This window comes from Lagenorhynchus albirostris, chromosome 6, assembly GCF_949774975.1.
Source record: "Lagenorhynchus albirostris chromosome 6, mLagAlb1.1, whole genome shotgun sequence".
Taxonomy (NCBI): Eukaryota; Metazoa; Chordata; class Mammalia; order Artiodactyla; family Delphinidae; genus Lagenorhynchus; species Lagenorhynchus albirostris.
In genome coordinates, this window is record NC_083100.1 from 57,620,775 (window position 1) to 57,633,527 (window position 12,753).

The 12,753-nt window shown below is 41.1% G+C and overlaps 1 protein-coding gene and 1 pseudogene across 1 annotated transcript; one reads left to right on the top strand and one right to left on the bottom strand.

Moving 5' to 3' along the window:
- The first annotated feature begins 1,103 nt into the window (after positions 1 to 1,103).
- Positions 1,104 to 3,550, top strand: LOC132521767 (U3 small nucleolar RNA-associated protein 14 homolog A-like). The gene is given in 2 exon segments (XM_060151424.1): positions 1,104 to 1,548; positions 1,551 to 3,550. Coding segments are annotated over 2 exon segments (2,301 nt in total). The 5' UTR covers positions 1,104 to 1,136; the 3' UTR covers positions 3,440 to 3,550.
- An 8,152-nt stretch (positions 3,551 to 11,702) lies between these two features.
- Positions 11,703 to 12,233, bottom strand: LOC132521529 (ferritin light chain-like; annotated as a pseudogene).
- Positions 12,234 to 12,753: the final 520 nt, after the last annotated feature.

The following is a 12,753-nucleotide window of genomic DNA, read 5'->3' on the forward strand; positions in this document are numbered from 1 at the left end:
CAACAAAGGCTAAGCTTTATGAGTTACCTGAATTAGGATGTAGGTAAAGTAATTAAACCCCAAAGAGAAAGAAGGAGGAAACAGATAGCCCTCCACAATCCACACACACCAATACGAAGGCAGGAACTCCTGAAGCAACTGTGAAGCTGAAACATTCAAGATTAAATTGCCAGAAACTCCCTTCTTTGATTGTGAGTTGAAACTCACGTTATGTTGAAAGAGGTAGATAAGTGAAAAGGTCAGGCACATTTTATTAATAAATCCATACTGATATTTGTTTTTCTTTTTAATCAGATTCAAATGCATCCTGTTAAAGGGCCACGGGTGATTAGGTCATAAATCTGAACAACCTTGAAGATGATGAAGGAAATGCTTCTCTGTAAAGCGATCATCATGCTGCCTGTTTCATCATTTACACATTTTTACAGGTGCAGGGAAAATGTTTAATTTCAAATTGCTTGCAAGACTCAGAATAAAATATTACTTTATAGGATCTTCAGATAATAAAGTAAATGAGCTAATAGCACACCTGAAAATACAGGTTTTTTTGTTTGTTTCCATCTTTGCTCCTAAAATAATAAAACGGCAAAAAATTAGGGGAAGGATTAGTGTGTTTGACCTCAGCTATACTGACTTAAGGATTCTAGCTTAGGTTTTCTTTTGTGTGAATATTACTAATGACACATTCACTCACTGCCCCTTGATGAAATTATGTCATAGTGAGTAATATGGTCATGAGACATATCTTTTGTTTCATATTTAATCAAAAGTCTGCATTTTTATAAAGGCAGGAAATTTATGGATGACATTTACCATTTTTTTCCTTAAATACTGAAGAATTCTTTTGTCTTATTTTTAGATTCATCACTCAACCATGAGACATTTACATCTGTGGCTTTCTATTATCCCATTGAAAATATTGTAAATGTTGTAATTTGTCAGGAGTTTTTGGACCCTGGCATTATTCTAATTTATTTATTCATTCATTCATTCATCAATTCACTTATTCATCAAGTATGTAAGCTCTGCCTAGGATAAGCAGTGACTGAAGATGTGGCCCCTCTCCTGAAGATCAAGGATTATAAATGAGCCTTTTGGCTTCCGCTTCTGGCCCATGTGAGATACAGGCTGGTGAGATGAGCTCGAGTCGGGCTGCGGAGAGCAGCCTTCTGGCTTTAAACCAACGGGAAGAACTAGAGGATTTGCCAAGAGAGTACCCCTTGAGCACCAGTGAAGATGAGGGGGACAGTGATGGAGAAAGAAAGCATCAAAAGCTTCTGGAAGCAATCAGTTCACTTGATGGAAAGAATAGGCGGAAATTGGCTGAGAGATCTGAGGCTAGTCCGAAGGTGTCAGAGTTCAGTGTCAGTTCTGAAGGATCAGGAGAAAAGTTGGTCCTTTCAGATCTGCTTGAGCCTGTTAAAACTTCATCCTCATTGGCTGCTGTGAAAAAGCAGCTGAATAGAGTCAAATCGAAGAAGACTGTGGAGTTACCCCTTCACAGAGAAGAGATTGAGCGGATCCACAGAGAAGTGGCATTCGATAAAACCCACAAGTCCTTTCCAAATGGGATCCCGTCGTGCAGAAGAACTGGCAAGCAGAGCAGCTGGTTTTTCCCCTGAGCAAGCAGCAGTCCATCTTTCCTCCCATCGAACATGTGGTCAGTGGCTGGAAGGCAAGAACTCCCCTGGAGCAGGAGATTTTTAATCTCCTCCATAAGAACAAGCAGCCAGTGACAGACCCTTTACTGACTCCCATGGAAAAGGCCTCTCTCAAAGCCATGAGCCTGAAAGAGGTGAAGATGCGCCGAGCAGAGCTTCAAAGGGCCCGGGCCCTGCAGTCCTACTATGAGGCCAGGGCTCAAAGAGAGAAGAAAATCAAAAGCAAAAAGTATCACAAACTTCTGAAGAAAGGAAAGGCCAAGCAAGCCCTAAAAGAGTTCGAGAAGCTGCAGAAGGTCAATCCTGCTGCAGCACTGGAAGAACTGGAAAAACTCGAAAAGGCCAGAATGATGGAGCGAATGAGCCTTAAGCACCAGAACAGTGGGAAATGGGCAAAGTCAAAGGCAGTTATGGCCAAATATGACCTGGAGGCTTGCCAGGCTATGCAGGAACAATTGGCCAGGAACAAAGAGCTGATGCAGAAGATCCAGGTGGCCTCCGAGAGTGCGGAAGAGGAGGGAGGTGCGGAGGAAGAGGGTGAACCCTTTGTCCCTGACGTGGTGAATGAGGTGCAGGTGAAGGCAGACAGACCGAACCCCTGGATGTTCAGGAATCACTCAGGTGACACAAAAGAGGCTGAGGTCCAGGGGGACCCTGAAGAACTTGCAGAGCCTGCAGCTCAGGAGGCTCCTGAAAGTGAGGAAGAAGGACCAGTGGTAGCGGAAGAAATTCCGTTGAAAGAATTTGAGGAAAGGTGATCACTTAGACAAAAGTCTGGGCTCAACCAGATCGCCAAGCCGGTGGGCAGTCAAGAAGCAAAAGATCTTAGCAGCCAGGAGGTGCTGTCTGAATTGAGGGCACTGACTCAGAAACTCAACAGGGAGAGCCATCAGTCCAGGAAGCAAGAACTGAGTTCAACGAGGACAGTTCTGGCGGTCCAGAGAGAGGAACCTGCCGGGGAGGAAGAGGAGCCTCTGTTGCTGCAGAGGCCAGAGAGAGCACGAACTCTGGAGGAACTGGGCAAAGAAGGATGTTTTCAAAACAAGGAGCTTCCCAGAGCTGTGGAAGAAGGGCAGCAGTTGGAGAGGAACCCAAGTAATCATCTTGGTGTCCCCAAGGAGAAGAAAAGGAAGGAGCAAATGATTGATCTCCAGAACCTCCTGACCACAAAATCTCCTTCCATGAAGTCCTTGGCAGTTCCCACGACAGTAGAGGAGTTGGAAGATGAAGAGAGAGATCAAAAGCAGATGATAAAGGAAGCTTTTGCTGGGAATGATGTCATCAGAGACTTCTTGAAAGAGAAGAGGGAAGCTGTGGAGGCGAGTAAGCCGAAGGATGTGGACCTGACTCTGCCTGGCTGGGGCGAGTGGGGTGGTGTGGGCCTGAAGCCCAGTGCAAAGAAGAGACGCCGGTTTCTCATTAAAGCCCCTGAGGGTCCTCCAAGGAAAGACAAGAATTTGCCAAATGTGATTCTCAATGAGAAGCGGAACATCCATGCAGTGGCTCATCAGGTGCGGATGCTTCCATATCCATTCACACACCATCAGCAATTTGAAAGGACCATTCAGACCCCTATAGGATCTACATGGAACCCCCAGAGGTCCTTCCAAAAGCTGACTATGCCCAAGGTTGTCACCAAGCCAGGCCATATCATTAAGCCTATAAAAGCAGAGGATGTGGGCTACTGGTCTTCCTCAAGGTCGGACCTCTCTGTCGTACAGAGAAATCCAAAATGACTTCTCCATACGTCACAAAAAACAGCTGAAGAAAAACTCTAGATTGAGTTGCTGGAGCAGTGACACCTTGGTGCCCATAACTGGGCGCCCTGACTGCTCCTCCATTGGCCCGGTTTTACTCCGAGCTGCAGGATCAGTTCCAAAACTGGCTTAGCACACCGCGGGTGTAGTTAAGCCACATGTTAGAAATAAAGGCGTTTTTTTAATCTAAAAAAAAAAAAAAAGGATTATAAATGAAAGAAAATTTTCAGACCTATATATATTTATGTGTTGTTTATTTCAGATGTTGATTTAGACTTTATATGTTTTTAAAAATCAGCCACAACCTAAAACTTTTCATTGAATCCATACATTATTACCATTTCTAAACTGTAGGCTCGTCTTTCTTTGACCTTTTCTGAAGGGCATACTCTTTGAATACTGTGTTTATTCTTCTGTATGTATCATAGACACTTTTGATAGCATATGACTTCTTTCTAATACATCTACAAACTAGGCAGAACACAGTTTTGATTTCATTACCCTATTTTTCCCCATTCTTTATTACAGGTATTAAAGAAAGAATAAAATTCTTGACAGGTTACTGTATAGCTACTTTAGAATGTAGGAACTAGACATGAAAAGGGCCCTTTCAACTTGCTATCAACTGATCATTAGTTTCTCACCATTTCTTCTGGGTGCTCAGAAAAATATGGCCAGGTGTAGGAGAGGAGTTTTAGCAGACAGTATTGAGTTTATGTTCTATATCCCACAATATGATTTTCACCCAGTTGCAGGAGCACTCCAGTGATAGTCCCGGGACATGGAGGACAAGAAGATTTATGCCCTAGCACAGCACAGTCCTTAGATAGGGAGACCATCAAGGGGGTTACTAAGCGTGGTTCCCCACCCTCAGTTCTCAGCCCAACCCTAACAAAACCAACCCAGGGATGTTCCCAAAGAGGTGGAGAGACAGGTGGCCTCCCAGAACTCAGGCTTTCATGATCATCTCCCAGGATGTCATCTGACACCCCAACGCGACACCAGAACATGCCTTAAAGTTGGGACAAATCAAAGATGAGATTCAAAGGCTTTGCAGAGGTGCCCTGGTGCAGTGAGCAAACTAAAAAGCTGCTGCTTACTGATAGCTTGAAATACACAAGCAGGCATGGCGCTGTCACAACAGCCCTACATGGTTGATAAGGAAGCAGAGGCGCAGTGATTTACCTGGAGGTAACAAAATTCTGGAGCTGGAATTCATACCCGTGTTGGCCATGAATTCCACAGTTATGGACAGTATTGCAGACAGTATAACAGCCCATACTCTTAACCACTATACTAACCTGCCCATCAGATGCCAAAATGTCACACTATCTCTGAAGCCTAAATCCTTATTCTTTAAAATAACATTTTAAATCTATGATATCTCTTGAGTAACAAAGTTTACACCCCAGAAACCCATCCTTATGTGAAAACTAAATAATTGTTGCTATAGTTCAATGCCATTTCTTTTTACTTTATGCTGCCAAGCTGTGTTCGATAGACACTATTACCGCTGTAGTAAGTATGCATTAGAATTAAAGACACTCTGTAAAACAGCAACGAGTCTGCCCTGTTTCGTTGCAAAACATGCCTCTATTTTAGAAAAGTAGATTAATTTTCCCCCCACTGGATTGTTTCCGTTTAAACCATCTTACAACCAAAGCTACCTTACCGTAATTTATGTTTAGCTTTTTTAATAAAAGCCTTCTAATAATGTCTCTTGCATATGAAGGACTTTATAGTATTGTATGTGATATGCAAATTGTTTCCACCAAAACAAAACTAAAAGCAGGTTTGTACATATTCTGTATTATTTAATGATGTAAAACTCTAGCTCTTGAAGTAATTAATTAGGGATCATTAGGAATTATCGTTTTGGATCATGGTCAGGGAACATTTTAAAAATCAATGAACATTGAAGGCTTCACTCTCTCCACACCCCAAAAAACAAAAATGATTAAGAACAAATTCCTCGGGTATTGTCAGCACCCTCGGAACACTCACGTCTGGTATCTTCTGCAACAGCTCAATCAATAGGGAAGAGTAATGTAATAATTGCTGCAACATTTTCTGTAATTCCTCATTGTGATAGCAACAGCGTTTCAGTGATATTCAGAGAGACTATTTATGGTGCTTAAGGTAAGAAGGTTCTGCCATGTGCAGAATAACAAGTAGATCAGCGTGGATATTTAACCGTTAATGTGGAAAACTCAGTGAAAGTAAAGAAGCAGTTGAGCACTTATCGTAAACTTAAGTTATCAAATTCTCTCTGTGCCAGACAATAGTCACAGGACATTGAGCCACAGGGCATTTGAACAGGCAGAATAGTATTTGATGACCATTAATTAATAGAGGACCAGTTGAATAAAATGTGGTATATCCACACAACAGAAGATTATGCAATTGTTAAATAAATTGTTAAAAGATGAGGAAGCTTGCTGTGTACTGATATGAAAACTTCTCCAAGATATTTTATTGAGTGGACAAAGCAAACTGCAGGATATTTTGTATATACTAGTCTACTTTTTACATATAATCGGAAGAAAATTAAGCACATACATTTGTATTTACTTCTATATCAATAAGGAAACTCTGAAAGCTATATCTAAAACTAATAACGTTTTTACCTGGGCGTATTTGTGGTAAGGTGGGGGTACTGGGGTGGATGGAAGACATTAATGAATGCAAGCTATTTATATAATTATCTTTATATAAATATCATTATATATTTTATATATATAAATTATTTATATACATGTAATGAACATGTGAATGTATTACTTATTCAATAAATTTAAAGTTGCTTAAGTGATGTATGTACCGTCAACAGGAAACTAGTTAAGTAAATATGGCAGATTCATAGAGTGGAATATTATGTGGCCATAAAACAGAATAAGGAAAGTCTTTATGTGTTGATAGAGAAAGATCTCTCAGATGTGTTACTGTGTTTAAAAGGATATTCACGTGCAGAATAATGTCCTTCACATGCTACCATTTTTTTGGAAGGAGGAGGAATATAAACTTGTACTTGCTTGTGGATGATTAATTAGCTCTAAAGGGACATACACAGAATGAATATCTGTGGTTGGTTCTGTTGAGGGAAACAACTTTGTGGTGTAGCTTGAGGGTAGAAGGGAGACTTTTCACTGAATAGCCTGTTACGCTTTTTTTAAAAAAAACCATTTGACTGTTATTATCTTTTTATAAATATAAAATTCAAGCATTTAATTTTTAAAACAGTATTTAATTATAATTACTGCTTTTTCCTAAAGAAAGAAAAGAATGAATCAATAAATTGATCTCAAAAGTACAGAAAAGAAGAAAACCAAGCTCTAATTTATCAAACTAATTTATCAAATTATTAATCCAACTACTATCAAACTACTAATATTTCTCCTAATTTTCTTCTATACTAGTTTGACTGTAGTGTACTACTTTGATTCAAACTTAGCTTAATAAACTTAACTGGATTCATATTTTCTAGACATGTAAATACATGTCATATTTGTCTCTCATCCACCCCACCTCCCACTCCAGGAAGGGAAGACTAAACGGACTGAGATTGCATAAGTTAAATTTTACCTGGTTCATTATCACTTTCAAATAATTTATGCATTTTAAGCAGCTGCTTTTCTTCTCCTATGTGTCAATCATGCAAATTAGCAAGACCTCAAAGAAACTAGCCCATAATAAATCAGTTGTTAAGCTAAGTCTTTCACAGGGTTATCTTTCCCTGTGCAGATGTTAACAGCTGTAGAGCACCCACACTTCCACATTGGAAAGTAGTGGAATGATCATGAGTTTATAGTTAAACACATGTAAGGTTTAATCTTGCCCTGCCATTTATAATCTACATGTCCTTGGACAAATCATTTAATGCCTTTATGCCTCGGTTTTCCTTATCTGTAGAATTGGAATGCAAATGCCTATGCACAGGGCTGTCATTTATATAAGGTAGGAGACTAAAGTGTTTAGTAGAACTTTTGTTACTGGGATGACCAATTGTCCCAGTTTCCCTGAGACTTTTTCCTTCAGCCCTGAAAGTCCCACATCCTGGGAAACTCCTTAGTCCCAGGCAGATCAGGACAGCTAGTCACCCTATTTGCTACAAAAGGAATATTCAGTGTGAATTAAAATTTTGGGTGCCCAAACCTGGGAGGGCAGTAGTGTCCACAGTAGATTATTTTTATTCCTTCTTGAGAGGCTTCAGTGAGGACACAAAAAGTCAGTTCTGAAAGTTTTAGGCAATTAAAGTACAAGATTGGAAAAAAAAGAAATTAAGATTTCACTACTTGTGAAGGCAATATGTGGTTCTATGATAATAGAAATACTGTAGGACATTTGATGAGCGCTTATATATGTGTATGTGTATATGTATATATGTGTGTGTGAATGCATATGCCAGACACTGTTCTAAGCACTTCACATCCTTTATATCATTTAATGCTTACAATCCTATAAGGAAGGTACTGTTACTCTCATTTTACAGATGAAGACACTGAGGCACAGAGATGTTGAGAAATTTGCCCATAGTCACCAAAGAGGAGATGATCAAGGTGCGATTCAAAAACAGTAGAATGGTTCTGGAGCCCATTCTCTATTAAACATGCCTCTAAAGGACCCTCAATATTGAGAACTTCATCGTTCATTTCTATTGTAAATGCTATAAACAGAAGTTCATCAGAGAACATTGAGGTAGGAACTCCACAAGGAGTTCTCAACTGAGCAGGAGAGAGATGCAGCTGCTGCCTCTGGGAACCTTAGGAAACTCTGAAGAAGAAGGTGGAGCAGCCTCAGCTATTCATCATGGACACACTGACACTTTTGAGTATTGGAGGGTGACAAGGGGGAGTCAGACTCCTAGTTATTCCCTTTTTCCCCTGCTTCCCTCAACTTCTACGAGACCTTGGCGGTTAGCTGAAGCAGTTCACAGAAAAATCCACCCACGTCTTTGACCATGGCAACACTATGAAGGTTAAAGGGAGAAGTGTGTCCATTACAAAATGAAGACCCACCTTCCCAAAACCTACTTCTTTGTTACCTCCTGCCACTAAGCATGGACTCTGCTGAATCTCCTGTCCCCAGTATGGAATGGACTGGGAAGAGCACTGGCCTGGAGAGATTTTTAAACAACCTGTCCAAAAGCACTACCTCTTAGCCATTCTGTGCCTCAGTTTCCTTGTCTGTAAAATGGCTCTTATAACATTATTCCTGTCTACATCACTCACATTATTGTGAGGATCATGAAATCTTGGTCTGTACAGCAAATATTTGTGGAATGCCTAATACGTACAAGGTTATAAATGAGAGAAGACAACAATAACAACAAAAAGAAAGTACAAGATAGGCAGGGAAAGGTGAGTAGTGATTTGACTTGGGAGCCAGGTGGCCTGCATTTTAGTTCTGGTTTTGTTGGAGACCAACTATGTGTCTGGCCTCAATGCCACTGGGCCTTGGGTTCATCATCTATAAGTGAGAAATTTAGATCAGCTTTCTTAGCTCTAAAATTCTATTTTAGGGATAGTCAGAAATCCCCAACTGCTGTGAAAAATCTCTGCACACCACTAAGAGGAGATGAAAAAGCTCAGCACCCCTTGTCTTTTCAGTCCCTCCAACGCTGTGAGCATGTATCGAGCACTATCTACTGTGTGGAAAACTTTCTGCTGAGTAGGAACAAGGTGAATGAGACCCAGCCCGTGCCCTCCATTCACATAGGACTGAGTGAGAATTATTTTTGCCTGCCAAAACCTGAGAAATCTCTGGCAGGAAGTGGGTTACCAGCTGGGGCTGAAGGTTGGGTAAATCTTTAATGGGCAGTAGATGACCAGGCACTGAGGGCAGAGGCAGCAGCCTGAACAGGGCAGGGGAGTGCTAGTTGTCTAGAATCCTGCTGCAGACTGCAAAGAGAGGTCACAGGGCTTGGTGAGAGCAGATAATAAATATTACAGAGAGCTCTTTTACCAGGGTCACAGCTACCCAGACTGCTAAGTGGGAACGAAATACCACCCAGACTGCTAAGTGGGAAAGAAAATGGAGGCCGTGGGTAATACGGGGGAGCAGAGAGAGGAGAACCTGAAGTGGAAGCCTAAATGCAAGGCCCAGGAAAGGCTTCTTTAGAAAAGGCGGGGGCGGGATTTGAACAGGTTTGTGAATATATGACAAATTAGCAACCGAAAGAGAGCAACATAGAAAAGTTCACTTTGGGAAGGAGCAAGGAATTTTATTCTTTCCAGACTTCAGCTACGGGAAGAAAAGAAAACTTCAAGAAAATGAAAATAGTTGATAAAGGGTGGGGAGAGGTGGAATTGGAGGAAGGTGGTCAAAATTCCAGTCATAAGATAAATAAGTGCTAGGGATGTAATGTACAACATGCTGACTACAGTTAACACTGTTGTAATCATATATAGGAAAGTTAAGAGAGTAGATCCTGACAATTCTCATCACAAGGAAAAAAACATTTGTTTTTCTAAATCTGTATGAGACGATGGATGTCGACTAAACTTACTGTAATAATCATTTCACGATATATAAGTCAAATCATTATGCTGTACACCTTAACCTTATACAGTGCTATATGTCAATTACATCTCAATAAAAGTAAAAAATAAGTGCATTTAATAATAATACTACCAAAAAAAGGAAAATAGTTGGTGGAATTTGTGTTACATGGTCTCAATCAACAGAGTAAAGTAACAGTCAACAACACTGCACCAGCCCTTAGTTGACTCCATTTTCACCTCAGTTTGGTGAACTGTTCTTCATGTTTCTATAACAAGGACAGTGGTACTTAATTAGTGGGATAATTAATGTTTTGGTTAACTGAAGGCTTATTGAAGATTTCAAACAGAAATTCTACCTTTGTTCCAACTTCTGTTTTTAAATTTTGTAAAAGTCTTATTATTCTACTCTCCTTTCTTGGAAATTAAAATGTAAAAATGGGCTTAAAGTTAGGATTTATTGGGTTTTTTAATAAAATATTCTCAATTTTAAAATTGATGATTATAGAAAATATGGAAAATAAGAAAAGTGTGAGGAGGAAAAATTTTCACATAGCCCACAGCCCAAACATTACTAATATTTTGGGGCTAGTATTTCCCTCTAGTTTTTTTTTTCTAGGCATTTTTAACTGTTATGGTCTGATGCAAATAATATATATTGGGTTTTTTTCCATTTAATCATAGAAAACAGGAATTTTCTCATTATTACAAACTCTGTCAAGAGTTTGCCTACATTCTTCATTTTAATATCTGAATTCTATGATGAAACTATGCCATTAATTATTTAGTCACTCCTCTATTTGGACATTTGGGTTGTTTTTAATTTTTCACCATGACATATAATGCAGCAGTATGCAAATTGGAAAGGAGTTTTCTAATTTATTTAGGATAATTTTCTTAACTTTGATTCACATACCATACAATTCATCCATTCAGAAGTGTTTTGAATTAAGTTTTAATTCTGTGATTAAGGATCTGGCTGTTACTAATGGTCAGTTGTTTCACTGGGAACAATGATGTCCCAAAGTAAAAGCCGAGGACAGTGTTGTCCAATGGAAATATAATGCAAGTTATATAGGTAATTTTAAATCTTCTAGTAACCACATTTTAAAAAAGTAACAAGAAACAGGTGAAATTCATTTTAATAATACAATTTTATTGAACTTATATCTAAAATATTTTCAGCCTTTTTTTTTTTGGCTGCAAAAAGCTTTACTGTTCCCATTTGGCCCAAGGCTTGGGAGAGGGCCCCAGGGTGCTTACAAAGCTGCCTAGTGGCTGCAGAGACGGGCTTCAAGCAGAAGCTGTGACGCCAGAGGGGCTCCTCAGACGCCGCTGTGGGACAGGCTGGGACCTGGGACCCTTTACTGGAGTGCTTGCACCTGGACAAATGTCTCCTCCAGCAACAGAATACAAAGAAACTATAAGGGACTAAAAATAACTGCCTGCTTGCACAGTTGGGGCAAATTATGAACAAAGATACAAAAAGGCCAAAACCCAACTGACACTTCAGAGGTGTGGGGAGCAAAAGCAAGATACTAGGCATGATCCCTGCTCACAGCACCACCAAAGGGATGGGCAGACCACCTAAGCCGCCCCTCCAGCCCCACCCGCCGATCTACCCCTACCGTCACCCCATTTAAGGGACCAGTGCAACGCACCCTCACCATTCCCAGGAACGAGCGAGGACACCTGTTACTTGCTTTTTTGCTCCCTCATGCTGCAGCATGAGTCCCAATAAAGCCTTGCCTAAATTCCCCCTCTGGCCTCTTATCAATTTCTATTGATTAAAGAGTCCAAGAACCCAGGTTGGTAACAGCTGGGCTCCAGAAGGCCCTAGCCATGCTTGAGGGTGAGTGTTTGTAAGAGAACTCGCCCAGCCCAGCCTGGGGACCAGCCAGCTTGCAGAGGTGAGTCACGTGGTCCTCATCTTCTCGGTGAGTTTCAGCTGCTCAGCCAGGTCGCGGCTCTCCGGAAAGTCACAGAGCGGGGCGTCTGGCGGGCAGCTTCCACAGAGTCCTGGGTTTCACCCCACTCATCTTGGGGTGGCTTCTGCACGTCCAGGAAGGGGGCCGGCCCGCTGGCTTTGCATTTTCAAGAGACGGCTGGGCACCCTCGCGCTTCTCCTCGGCATCCTCGCGCTTCTCCTCGGCCAATTCGTGGAAAAAGTGGCCCACGCTCTCCAGAGCCACGTCGTCTCGGTGGAAATAGGAGCCCAGAGAGAGGTAGGTGGTGAAGGCCTGCAGATGCAGGTTGCCCGGGCCGTGGACGGTGACCTCCACCTCGGTGGAATAATTGTGACGAAGCTGGGAGCTCATGGTTGATTGGTAATAAGGCGCTAAGCTCAAAAAATGGTGTTGGCTGGTCCCGGTGGCCGAGGATAGGTCAGTGGTTGGTTCTGAAGGCTGTGACTGGAAAAAGGTTGGAGCTTGGTCGGAGGCTGGAGCAAAGGGCGTCCCTGGGCCTGTTCTGTCCAGATACTGTTGAAGCAAGAGACAGATAGGCGGACCACCAAGCTCACTGCCTCAGACTTTAATCAATATAAAAAATTATTACTGAGATACTGTCTTTTTTATCCATGTTCAGTTTCCACAAATCTAGTATGTATTTTAAACTTTAGCAAGTCTCAATTTGAACTAGTCATATCTCAAATACTTGACAGCCTCATGTGGCTAGTGGCTACTATGTTGGACAGTGCTTGCAGGTCTAGGAGTTTGGCTGACCAAATCTTTGGAAGGTAGCAGAAAGTTGCTTTAAATATATCTTCTGATTTATTTCCCCTTATCTTCCTTTTTTAAATTAAAAAAAAATGAAGCAGGAACAAAATTTAGGTAACTG